The sequence below is a fragment of the Carcharodon carcharias genome, chromosome 22 (genome assembly GCF_017639515.1).
Source record: "Carcharodon carcharias isolate sCarCar2 chromosome 22, sCarCar2.pri, whole genome shotgun sequence".
Taxonomy (NCBI): domain Eukaryota; kingdom Metazoa; phylum Chordata; class Chondrichthyes; order Lamniformes; family Lamnidae; genus Carcharodon; species Carcharodon carcharias.
The window spans coordinates 41,474,480-41,488,760 of NC_054488.1; the positions used below are offsets into that span (position 1 = coordinate 41,474,480).

General features: G+C 37.0%; 1 protein-coding gene across 6 annotated transcripts in view; it reads right to left on the reverse strand.

Annotated features, from left to right (window-relative positions):
* Positions 1–2,711: 2,711 nt before the first annotated feature.
* The window catches only part of LOC121293612 (cdc42 effector protein 4-like), a 30,771-nt gene continuing 19,201 nt past the window's right edge, over positions 2,712–14,281 (reverse strand). For all 6 annotated transcript variants that reach the window (XM_041216725.1, XM_041216727.1, XM_041216726.1 and 3 more), the window contains exon 2: positions 2,712–8,774. In XM_041216725.1, the coding sequence (XP_041072659.1) occupies positions 7,486–8,499 (1,014 nt within the window). In that variant the 5' untranslated portion in view covers positions 8,500–8,774 and the 3' untranslated portion in view covers positions 2,712–7,485. The remainder of the gene's footprint in view (positions 8,775–14,281) is intronic.

Below are 14,281 nucleotides of genomic sequence, written 5' to 3' on the forward strand. Positions count from 1 at the left end.
AATACAAATGAAGAAATTACATCCAACATTTTAATACAATTAAAGTTTTAAGTGTAAAGCTCATTTAATTTCATTACTACATGCTGTGAAGCCTGAGGAATAAACAATTGTTTCGCTCCTCGTCAAACAGCTGCAATAGCTTTGTACATCTACAAAAGGCTTGTGTGAGATCCAATTATGGTGCCGTGTGTAAACGCTGACAAATAAACATGTTTTGTATTTGATTTGTTTTAAAAGACCAGTATGAATAAGCACTATCTAGCAAGTCTACGATAGGCATTATAGAAATCGTGTTTTCATAAATCTTCTAACAGTTATGAACATATTATGGCCTTTAATTTGGATTGTGATTTAATTCCATGTTCCTACATTTTAAGAGCACATTATCCAAAGCCTTAAAACTTCAAACATCTGATTAGAACCAATCCATAGTGTGTGTATATTTCCATTTTAGAGAATTAATCAGACTTTTTTGAAATTTAGTCTCCATACAGTTTCCATATGGTATGGCCTCCATTGACCCAGCCAAGATCAAAGTTGGTGCACAAGTGATTTTAGTAAAAACAAAAGTTAGTTTTGTGACAGAGATATCAATTTGTTCAGTTTGAGTAGGTGATTAGTCTAATTACGTGACAGCGTGACCTTGGTTGGGATTCAAACCAGAAGATTCAGTGTTGAATTCCAATACTTCACGAATGCTTTAAAGACAGCATCAGGAATAGCAGTTTCAATTCTTATGGTCCTGCATTTTAAAAAATGCTATTCAGGCATATTACCAAATGTTTCCTTTACCCTTGCACCTGCTCCAATATTTCTCTTACTCTCCTGACCCTTACAGTATAATTGCAGAGGTGCTAGCAGCCTCTCTATACTTCAGCCAAGTACCCACAGTTCACATATAAGTCTAGGCAAGTAGCATTACTTTTCAACTGCAGGGTCACCACACTCCCATTTAATTCTATTCAGCAGAAATTCACAGATTAAAACATGGGAAGAAAAACAATGTACTGCATTTCATGCTATTCCCTACTGTTTCACCGTTAATTTATCATCCTTAAAGTGGCCAGTTTTGTAGGCAAACAACACAGCCATTTTCTGCACAGTAAAGATCTCACATAGTGAGACAAATTACTGATTTATTTTTTATTTTTGGTGAAGGAGGAATAAAGTCTGGCCAAGATACCTGAAGGCCCCTGCTCGTCAAATAGTGCTATGTATTTTTAAATGAGCGTGGACAGGGAGCAAGTGATGGTTGGGGGGTTGGGGGTGTCTGTGGTATTCATTGTCATAATGCCTTATGAGGATGAAAGTAAGCATCCTAAACAGAGCAAGTGCAAGTCTACATCAAGTGTGTAATCCTGGGATTGGACTTAAACCCATAGCCCCATGCCCCAAGAGATGCGAATACTGCCAATCAAGCCAAGGCTAGAGTTTGAGTCAATTATTGGTTAACAGGAACAAGAACCTTAACTGATTTTTCTCTTATTGTCTCTCTCTCTCCCTTCAGGTACCATGCCCTAAGAGGGCTTTGGCATGTTAAATCTTGCTTTAGAAGCATGGATCATCTTTGTTGGTGGCACATTCATCTAGTTTGAGGCGCTCTTTAAAAAGGTTGTTCTTTGTCTACCTTGATCTCCCTCACCAACATCATACCTTCTAAATCATGTTCTTATTGCATGCCCAAGAAATGCCAACTGTATCTACCTGATCTTGGTCAGCAGTGTTCTTTTGGTCTCAGATTTTGCTAGCACCTCTTCATTGGTAGTGTGACTTGCCCAAAGATATTTCCATTATTTGCCTCAAAAACCACAACTCTGTCTCAATTCTTCTCTGAATTGCTTAGTTTCCATGTGTCAAAATCAGTGTGATGTAACATTGCAGGATTCTATGGCTAATTTTGCATTGATGATAATCTTTTTCATTTTTCAAAAGGCATATTTGGCCATTCCAGTCCATCGTCTTATTCCTAGATCACATTTTTGGTCCGATGTTAACAGACTTCCTAGGTAACAACATTTTGTCCACCTATTTGATCTTTTCATTCTTCACTGTGATCTTGCTTTGTTATATTTTCTTTCTGGACACAAAATATTTTGTTTTCTTACAATTTATGCTCAGCCCTTTCTACTCACTTTCACTCACTACTCTATCCAAAACACTTTGCAGTTTCTCTTCAGAGTTGGCAAGAAGAATGGTGTCATCGGTATATATATTTTATGGTTGTAACTTCCAACTAATAAAATCAGGGAGATCTTCAATTTCTAAAGAATATTTTCACTGTTTAAATTGAATAAATCTGGGGAGAAAAGACACCCCGTGTCAGACCCCTCTTTTTATCTTCATAAAATCGTTAGATTATTCCCAACTTTCATGGCTTGTTTCCATTAAGATTTCTCATTGTCTATGGATGGAAAATTTGGACCCAATCAGCACCACAGCTTAAATAACTTAGCACCAACTTTTAAAAAAATGAACCTGGTACTTTCTAGTATGTGTGTGACGCAGTTCTTTCTATTCCTGCTCACATTCCCTGACCCTGCTGGACAAATCATCTCTGTACACAAGCCAACCCATTTGCTCCAAAGCACATAATAGTTATTTTGTTGTGGTGTTATCTACCACTGACAGCCTTGCTTCAGTCAGCAATAGGTATATGGCTAGAATGAGGTCAAATAGCAGCAAAAACAATTCACAATACACAACAAAGAGTCCACTTTGCATACAGTTTATTAACCAAAAAAATCCCCCAAAATCAATAAACCAATGTTGTTCACTACTCTGATATGACAAAGCATTTTAAAATATTAGCTTGTGTTCAGTGAAATCAGCTATAGTACCACTTGGGTTTTAGTATTGCTGATGCATTTCAAAAGTAAAACCTTTAAAGTAAGACTTGTCAGTTTATTTCATTCATTTTCATTAGGAAAAAAATACACAATAAAAAAGTGAGCTATCAATACATATACACATACAATGTAGTACCTCTGTGGTTAAATATGGTTGGGAGAGCAGAGAAGAGAGCACTTCACAGCTGCAGTATAGTTTAGCAACTAAGTTTTATTTAAATATTTGGCACACAATTGGATTTATTAAAAGGTTACTAGCAGAATAGGTCATGTGCAAAAAAAATCATTTTAGTGGTAAGTTTCAAATCAGATTTTCTGGTATTACATTCATGGACCAGTTTAACAGGGAACCTGTATTTACTGAGTATTTAGGTTTTAGTTCAATTTTCCAAACTCCAGATTATCCATATCAATTTTATTTACAAAAAAATACCAAAAATATTCTAAACTATGCTCCTTCTATCCCACCTGTTCAGTGGTTTTCTGCATCAGCAGCAAATGTACCTGCAAGCCCTGCACAGTTAGATGGGGTGAAAGAACACTATACAAATGAAACCAAGCACGGGATGGTAACATCTTTTATCCATGCACTAGTATGTTGTGAACAGTACATACCTGAAACATCATTACCCATCACAGATACCAACTGGCTGAGTGTTTCGAGCATTTTATTTCAAATCTCCAACATTTGCAGCTTTTTCTTTTCACTTTATAATTTAACAATGGACATAAATTGAAATTAGATCAGAAACAGTTCTATACAAGATAAATACTTTGCTGCTACTTTCTGTGATGCTCTGGTCACCATTCCTCCTCCCCCACCCCCTAAACTGCTCTTTATTAACAAGCCAATTTTAAAGATGATCAAATACTACTTTTTATTAATAAAAAGGAACTTAAAAAAAAGTTTGTATGCTGCAGCTTACATCACAGGATAGAAACACTTAACTTATGTACACTGATTTCTCTTTTTAAAATGCAAAGGAATTAATTTAGTGTTGAAGCTATATTACACACAAAACATACTTATAGCACTGCATCATCTAATTTGACCTCAAGTCTTGTCTGGAAGACAATTAGGGTCAATATCTAGACTGCTTCCCAACATAAGTATCAACCTTCACATTCCTGTTAAGCATACAGTTAATGTAGTACACTGGGCTGTGTGCACAGCTGTCATGTTGAAAATGATCAGTATTCAACATGCTGAACAAAAACACTTTAGATTAGACCCAACACTTTACACTGTACCATATAAAACATGTAATGGCTAGAAAGTGTACATGATTACAATGTTGAGCAAAACTACTGTCCTGCACAAAAGTGTGTTTTATGGCAACTTGTCTCTTATACATTCCAGCATTCATGGTAGGAGCCACCACCGATCACCAAATAATAGTATAAATTTTCAAATTAAAAAATTAGGCTGTAAAGCAACATATTGTGCAACACCAGCAACAGGAACACATTCCTGAAAAACGCAGCTACTCTTGTCCATTTTTAAAAGAAAATTCTGTTCTTAATCCATACTGAATTAATCTGTAATATGAAAAAACTGAAGAAAATTAATATCACAAGGCACTATTCTAATTCCTGCCTTTGAAAGTATTCAAATTTGTGTTTTACATACAATATTAATGTTGAAGAGTTATGGGGAAGTAGGGCGATAAGATTGAAGTCATTTAAAAAAGGGAATCAAAACATTTAATTTTACAATAGAGCAAACATTTAATTCTTCATTTCTATAAAGAAAGAATAGATACTAGCATTGCCCATAGGTGGATGATTTGGCCTAATTCATCACCTTAAACTAGCATAAGAAACTGGAGATAAAGAATTTGTCAAAAAATCTAACTCCATAACATGCTCCTTTACAACACTTTTTCTCTGCTCAACATTGATAATAATAGTCATGTAATTTTGTATTCAAATAATCCTTCAGTTGCTTATGCAGTTTGCATTATTCACTTCCAAACCTAATTTACATTGTAGGTAGAAAATATGTGGAAGTTGGGCATTGAGATTGGATGCCCTTCCAGTAATTGGCCTAAACCATCTCCAGCAGCTGGCCCTTGGAGTTGCACTGGTAGGGTCATGTTATCAGGTGGGGCTGGTGCCTAGAAAGTATAACCACACCTGCAGTAGAATCAAGTCAAATGATTTTTGTGGGCTAGAAGCATTCATGCACGCTTCTTTTGAAGGCATAATTGTTAGTGTTTTGGTAGCAGCACCCAGCAGGTCCTATGAACACTACCAGTTAAGTCACACTAGGTACAGTTCTGCACTGTGCCCAATGGAAACTCAATTGTAAATCATAGGACCCCAATTTGTATATATTAAAGTAAAGCGGCATGTTTTAAGGGAGCACTGCTTACTTACTTTCCAGTTTCTTGGCCCACTAAAAAATTGTAGTGTGTTAGACGCTGGTGGGAACAGAATGTTAAGTGCCACATCCCTATTTTCAAATGCTACCATTCGGAGAATGGAGGAATAAGGGGTGGGGCTCCAGTATTGGCAGAAATGTTTTGGTGCGAACTGCGATTAATTTATTAAAATGTGAAAAATTGGAATTGTTGATGAATTATTGACTAGTAGTGTTCTTTTCTATAGAAACAGTTTGCTTTAATTTCAACCCTTTCCAATTGACAGTCAGTAAAGTAAAATGCTCCTTGGAGGAAAACAGCTTTTCTTTTGCATTGCTGGATTATGTTAATACAGTTACTGCCATTTTGCATCTGAGGCTTTTGTTCCAAAACATGCATTTGTAAATGTAACACAATGGCTGCATTACTAAATTTAGCTGTTGCATATTTGTCCTTTACCTTGAGACTTTTCAGCTACTTAATTTGTATATTAATACAATGAATTATACATAATACTACACTTCAATTGACAACCAGTATTGAATTTGTGAATACAATCTGCCTACAATTAAGAGTGCACAACAAATCAAGACATTATTGCAGGTACAAATTTAAGGTTACCTATGCAAGACAATTTTATTCTATGTGCATACATAGAGCAGAATATTCACCCTTCACCTCAAAGATTTTGAAACAGGATGCCTTTTCTTTATGGCATACTGAGGTAAGAGCTTGCATGTCCATGGTCTTGATAGGCGTTCACTTGTCCAAGAAAGCACACTAAAATCTTAACCCAATCTGTGTCTTGGTAAAAGGAGAATTAAAAATCTCTCTCTCTCTTTTGCTACCCGAAACCTTAGACTTTAAGCTTAGGAGCCAGCTAGTTGGCTGGTGTGTTGACCTGTTCCTTTGGATGTAAACCCCCCACTCACTCCCACTCCCCAACTCTATTGTAACTGTGGAATACATGCAACGTGCCTTGTAAAAGTATTCTTTTGAAAGCGGGGGGGGGGTTTGATGATGAAGACCAGTGTTGAGGGGAAAGATGGCAACAGTAGGGTGAAGGAAATGCACAAATATTCTACGTATTATTGCACTCATTTAACAAAAAATTGGAATGAAAAGCAGTCAAGTCTTAGAAAGACTCGAAGACTCGATAGTTTAATGTAGGTGGATAATGCCTTAGAACCTGGTTCTCATCATTCTGAACATAACATAAACTTTCATTTCTAAAGCACCTTTCATGACCTCATGATGCCCCAAACTGCTTTGCAGCCAGTGAAATACTTTTGAAGGATAATCACTGTTGCAATATTAGGATCAATTCAAGCTCAGTCCCCACTTAATGAAATGAAAGTGGATTAGCATGTGATCAACTAGGCAGAGAGTGGTCATCACACCTTGGCCTGGCAGGTTTCAATGACAGTCTCAAACACATCACTACTACTCTGTGTATCAAAGACCATTGTGCTATTATGTCATAACTGCTTTTCATTGAAACAGATGAGAGAACATTTAGAAGCATTAAGGATATTAGTATTCTATAACAATGTGGCCTATTTTAATGTTCAAGATTGTTATAATATTGAAAAATTGGAATATTCTATGTTTCTATATACTATTTCAGAAATGTTACTGAAGAGGTGATGAGTAAAGAAACTGCAATCCACATCTTAACCTGTGAAAATAAATTAGTGCCCAAAGAGTTGGTGAAACTCAGCTATCTCAGGTGAAGGTTTGATGCATCACAGAAGACTGTGTGCATATACTGAAAAGCTTTGTTCTAAACTTGTCAAATGAACATCTAGAAGAACAGCAGGAGGGAGGAAAAAGTAAACAACTGAAATTTAGTAGTGGGGCACCTTAAAACTAAAGTTTCTAAATACAAGGCCGAATATTGAAACAGGAAGTAGACAAGCCACATCTTCTGAAGAAAGTCCTTTTGGCCTCTTAATAAACAGTCAAAAATTAAGATGAGATCAATAACAGAATGTACTTTTTTTATATAAAGGTAGCACAAACCTGTGCATAATACACAGTTAACTCTGGTTGAATAAAACATAAGCAGTGAGTCGCCACAAGTAACTGCAGATGTTGCTGGCCTATGTGGATTGAAGAATTTTGGTTACAGCCTTTACAGAACTTATTTTGAGTTTATAGTGTATGAGTCTAGTGCAATCCTGCCATAATTCATTAATGCTGTAAATTCTAGGACAGACAAATTCATCTTGCTCTCCAAATCCTTAAAAAAAGCAAATATTCCACAAAGGGCAATTCTACACACGGATTTCATCCTCTTCATCCATGAAGGTAAAATCCTCATCTCCTTCATTCTCTTCCTCTCTGAAGGCATCTCTGGATTCAGCAATATTTTTCATACTGTCTACATCTCCATGACTAACTCCCTCATAAACTGATCGCCTCTCTTCTGTAGCCCCAGATGCCAAACTTGACACAGAGCCACTATCTTGTGATAAGTGACTTCCAGATGCTGTGCTGTATACAACATTATTAATGTTACTTTGCAATGCCACTGTTGATACTGCAGGCCCCTCTACAAACTTCTCTGTGACCACCTTTTGTGAATTTGAATGGGGTACTTCTTTGTCATCTCCAAAGCCAAGATCAATATCATTTTCCCAAGTATCTTTCTCCATAACACTTAAAATATCACCAAGCATCGAAGGGCCAAGATCAACATGAAATGACATGATGGATTCAGCATGCTTTAGTGGAAAGCCACCACTGGAGAGAGATGTAGGAAGGTCCGTAATATCTCCAAAATCTCGCTCATCTTGATATTCAGTAGATTTACTTTCAGTTATGCTTACAGCCCCATTGACAGGTTTATCTTCCATTTGTTCGCTTCCAAGCTTCTTTAGGGGGCTTGATGAAAGACTCTTTGCCATCTGATTAGTGGGCTCCACAGTTTTATCATTGAGCTGAGGCAAAGACACAGCATTTTTCACAAAGATAGCTGAATCACTTTGTGTTAGTGTGTCTCGCTTATCAACACGCGTTACAGACTGAGACCGTTTGCTGCTGCTTCTGAATTTCCGAGACAGAAGCCCTGGTTTGGGGGTTGCTTCAGCAGGAGGAGGAGCAGCAGCAGCAGCTCCAACCTTGCTAGATAGGAATGAAGTGTCGCCAAAGACATCACCCCCACGACCCACGTGCATAGTGTGACGGAAATCACCAAGAGGAGCACTGATCATATCTGCAGTCAAGTCTATGCGAGACCGCCGTTTGGACTGATTGGAGCTGGCCACAAGCTGTTTTAGGATCGGCATCTTCCAAATTTAAAGGGATCACAACACAAGTATACTGGAATTCTGGTACTTAAATCCTCGATGATCAAGAGATTTTGGTCTTCAGATATGTTCCAAAAAAACTCAATCAATTCTTAATGCAGATAAAAGCAAAGGTTCAGCCTTTGATCCAACCACAATGCAGAATTGGCAAAACCAACTTGTCACAAATTACAGTTCATGAAGTCTCATATTATCTTCCATTGCAGCTGCTCTTTGCCAATACTTGCTTCAATATTCCAATCTACTTGATGCACCTAAATAGAAAAAGAAAATACTTATTTCAAAAACATTTAAATCATATAATTTAGGTTTAGACAGGCTAATAGGGGAAAAAAATCTATTTCAATAGACATCTTCAAACTGACCAACTAAAAAGCTCTTGATGAAATTTTAAATTCGCTACCATTTGCTTCAGAAAATGGCAAACAACTTTAGTAAAATATATTGGGATAAACAAAGTAGATTGACAGAATCAATGAAGTCAAGATAAGTTGAAAAGATTATTTTAAAATCATGCAATCTGTAGGTTTATAAACAGAGGTATAAAGGGCAAAAGCAAGCATGTTATGAATCACTGGCTAAGCCTCAGCTGGAGTATTGTATTCACTTCTGGATGCCGCAATTTAGGAAGGATGTCAAGAGGTTGCAGGAGATTTTACACAAGGATACAGTGGCTGAGGAAATTCAGTTTTGTGGAGACTCGAGAAGCTGGGATTGTTCTCCTTACAGCAAAAGGTGAAGGAGATGAATTAATAGAGGGATTTGATATAGTAAACAGGGAGAAACTGTGTCCTCTGGCAGAAGAGTCGGAAACCAAGGGACACAGACTTAATACCAACTGACAAAAGAACTCGAGGAGAGGGGAAACTTTTCAAAATGAATGCAGCATGTTGATAATCTGGAATGGACTGCCTGCAAGAGTGGTGGAAGCAGATTTAATTCTAACATCCAAAAGAAAATAGGATTATAAAGTTGGAAGGGAAACATTTTACAGGGTTATGGGGGAGGACCCAGGGAGTGGAAATAATCAGATAACTTTCAAAGAATCAGCACTGGCAAGATAATCTGAATAGCTTTCTGTGCGATTCTATGAAATCAAAAGTTTAAATTGGTGAATGCGAGAAGCCCAGTTTCATTGAAAAACACATTTGTGTATAACCATTTTGTGATGACGTTTCTGCAAAAAGCAATTAGAAAACTCAATCTCATTTTTAAATAAATGAAGCTCTGCAAATTAAGATAAACATCAATTCTAACATTATATTCTTATTACAGTACAGTACTGGCATCAATGGCTGGCTTCCTCCCCAAATCCAGTGATTGTACTACAAGGCATTACTTGTACATTTGGTGACCAAAATGATACATTTCAGAATACGATTCAGCTCCATGCTGCCAGAAGTAGATAATCCCCAGACTCCTGTACAGGCCAATGACATTAGCCTATATAGATCTTCTCCTACCCAACACTTGAGTTAGTGCCCACTCTGTAATGGATTTCATGCCTATCCTCTAAATTCCACACTGGGCTGCAAATAAGGTATTACATCACAAATAGCATTACCACAACTCAGTCATGAAATATACAGGGAATTATCCTTTTCTCGATTTCTATCATCAGCTATACAGTCAACGGTTACCCCATGCACATTCATACTATGACCCAAAACAGAAGTTATGTACCTTTGGGCTTTTAAGCTTCATTACAGGACAGTGAGAACCTGCTTAAATTCATTAATTTCACTGCTTGTAGGTAAATGTAAGCGATAGTTGGCACATAGCAAGATCTCACAAGCACTAAGGAGACAAATGATTAGATAATCTGTTTTGGTAGTGCTTTTTAAGTTATATGTTGGACAAGACATGAGCTCCTTGTTCAATAGTTCCAAGGGTTTTTTTTAAAAAACATCCAAGTATGCATGGTTCAGGTTTAACAACTTCATTTGCACAGCATTGAAATGGCAGCCTGCATATTGTGATTAAATCCTGGAGTGAGGTTTGAATCCACAATTTATGACTGAGAGGCAAAGGTATTAGCACACAGACAAACTGACACAAACATAAGGAGGCAGAGAGTGTGGCACATTGCTCTCTCATTGTATAGCTTGATTAGAATTTAACATCGGTTGATGAGGTGGAAAACACAGCTCAGCTGCTAAGAGGATCACATCTTAAATGAAGCTGCAATGGCACTCAGAGCAAAATTAAAAGGGTAGTAGAGAAAGAAAAATGAAGACTGATATTTTAGAGGGTGTGGTTTAGGATTTGAAACTAAGGAGCATTAGGACACCTTAATGGCAACTTCAATCTTAACCAAGATGCTCACTGTCAATAACTGGTGATAAAAGTGGCAAAAAGAAAGTATCCATTCAAAAAGCTTGGCAATGTGCAGGCTGGAAAATTATTGGGGCATTCAATTAAACAATAATAAATTTAAAATTGGATTATAAAAGGCTAATCCTCCAGAGATAATACATCGGCCTTCAACTCAAACAGATGATCTTCGGCTAGGGGTACTGCAAAGGCAAGTGCAATACTCCTGTTACAGTCCTAGCTGAGATCAGCTAACAGCACAGAGAGGCTATTGAACATCAATGTTTTGTCTGAATGTCTAGAAATTTACTTACGAAAGTAAGCCTTTGTTGGCACTTTAACAGAAAAAGACTACATATTTATCCTTTAGATGTGGAAACAGTTGCACTTATCACTCTTGCTCCCAGATTGGTGTAATATTTTCACATCCATGTATAGTTACTTAGGTAATGAGAGGATCATATCCTCATGCAACAGCTTGCAGAATATATGGCTAAAAGTGACAACAGAAAAAAAATGCTAACTTGGGTTTCAGATGAGTTTATCATTTGCAAAAAAACAAGTTTTATTGCACCTTCAGAAAGTCAATATTTTATCCTCATTATTGTATACTTCACAAAACAAAATACCAGGGAGAACAGGGACCAAAAAGATCTAAAATTATGTATTCCCACACTTACCAACAAAACTTATTGGAGGCATTCCAAAACTGAAACACAATAATTTGAGAAAGAAAGCTCATTCAACTTTCAACAGTTCTGATCAATTCTAAGATGATTACAGCCTGCTGATTTTAATGAATGGGAAATAAAACTACTCTTCAATTAGTCACAATCATGGTTTCAGTCAAAAGCCATAGTAGACTTCACTCACACAGATGAGACACAGGCTGCTTTATAATCTAGAAGAGAATCCATTACTTTAAACTCACACTACAATTTTGCTCCTCCAGATTTACTGTTGTGATGTAGTCAGAAGGTTCTCTAAATGAGACAAAGTAATTTCGATTAGATAAGCTCAGGCTTCTCTGAATACAAAGATGTCTCCCTGGAATTTTATACTTCAGACAGTAAACTGTATTTTTCTTCGGATGTTGACCAGCCAAATAAAAGGGTTAAGTTTACATAATCCTTACCATCTCTTCCTTCACAAAATTGTAAGCAATGTGGGGAAAACAAAAAGGAAAGAGGAAATGTAGTGACTACTTTGCTCATTTGCAAAAAAGGGCCTGCAGAATATATGGTGCATCCCAAGTACATGAAATGTTTGGTGAGAAAATTAAAGATGGCTTGATAAATCTGTATCAACTTTTTCTCTCTTAGGTTTTCCCCATACGGCACATGATGCATATGGGAGTCTACCTTAAATGAACCAGTGAGCCAAGCAACTCCCCCTCCAATTTTACATATGGAGAACGAGACAGAACACTGGTCCAGTGTAATGTAAATCAGAGACATGATATGGTGGAGGGAGTGCAAACCACACACCACTCTAGCAGCATAGAATCACTATTTAATAGATGCTGGTTTGTAATTTATTAGATGCGACATCAAAGGAGAACAGATGAGCTTCTGTACAGTTGGAATGGTTGGTGTTCAACAGGAAAGCAAATCCATGCCAGAGCATCCCCACCAGCATTGCAGTCCATGCCACAGCATCCCCACCAGCACTGCAGATCAGAAAAGTATTCAAAACTAAGGCCTTCACAGTCATGGGAAAGGGATCGTCAGTTCTCTGGTGCAATTTGAACCTCCAGATTACTTGCTGTGCCAACCTTCCTCCAGTCACATGTTTTAATGCCCAGCTTACAGGCCACCAGAACACAAACAACTACAAAAAACCAACTTGGTTGCAATGCTGTGAATTATCTTACGTTGGGTAAAATGACATTTGGGATACTACAAGAGTCATTGCCTCTTCATTGTGCAAGATAAAGTGAAGACTTCTGATCACTATTCAACATCTTCTACTGTAAACGTAGAAGTGTGGACATTGAGGACAGATCAAAGCAGGCTCTCATGACAACTAAAAATCTACTGAAACTTAGCAAAGATTCACACATGAACATAAAGTACAGATTTTATTTTAACTTTCAATGAGTTAATACCTTGAGAAGAATATAGGGAAATACAGGTAATTTAAAAGGCATTACCTTATGACTCTTATATGTGCGAAGATTCAAAACGAACTTAACGGTAAAAAATGATTTAATAAATGATTTGGATCATTTTTCATTTATTTCTTTTTCATGAATAATTCTCAAAAACACCTTAATAGTTCAACAGTATCAGATCTGGCCTGGACCATATTAAGTGCAACTGAGAAATCTTGGCAATTTAAAAGTCTTTCTTCTCTTTCAGTTCTAATATTTGATTCAATAAGTATTACCAAAATGAAGGAAACACATTCCATATAGTAGACTGTATATTTAAAAATTAAGCTCTGATTCAGACAGATGAAAAAAATAATCTGATCACTTCCTTTTAACACGAACCAATCTGATCACCTGAATGCAATATAGCCAATATTGTTGCGACATATCCTCAGGTTATAACCACTGGAATGGCTGTTCCTCTGTCTTCCTAAAGGCAGGGCTCAGTATCTGGAATTTCCCCATTACACATACCAAATCAATCTGCTAACGCTAAGGTCAAAAATCACCCACTTATGCAATAGACAATTTTGAAATGTTTCTTTGTATGATTTCATATAAAGATCATGGCAGTATACAATCTCAAATTCCACAGTGAAGTGAAGTGCAATCTCACAATTTACAAATATGATTGGAAAGAAAGAAATTGAATCTTCAAAATGAGGGAGTGGATCATGATAATTACTACAATCTCAGTGTCCTGTGCTGTTGCCCGACCAACGGACCAGATAAATAAACCTGCTTCCTCGGAGCCCTTCGCCAACAGAGATTGAAGTTGCATAATAGTAGCTGAAATGGAATCTCCTTTTGGAAGGGGATTAAAAAATAAGTGCCTCTATTACACTCAGTATACACCCTACTTCAGACACAAATTAATGTTTGGAAAGACAACATACAAGAGACAAAGGTAATTTGGAGGGTGCTGGTAGGGAAGAATTACTTGTGATCATGCATGCTGCAACTCTGTGCCCAAGTGCACTGTTTTATAATGCATGTGTCAGATGATAGGAGAACACATGCCAGGTTAGCAAATTAATGAGAGAATGCAAATTAAATTTACCAAGTTGAATTTAGATCATAAATATCTGATCAGCATAATTTTACACAGATAAAACACAGGAAAGACCATCTAATTAGATACCACCTTTTAAACTAGTTCAGTTCCCTCTACAACACACATGCATGTTAATATTCAATCAACCAGAAAACATTTAAAGAAAACTTGTCATGCACAACATCTCCTTCAGACAAGGGAGCACTTAGTGCGAGGCATAGATCCTTGAAGGCTATCTTCTG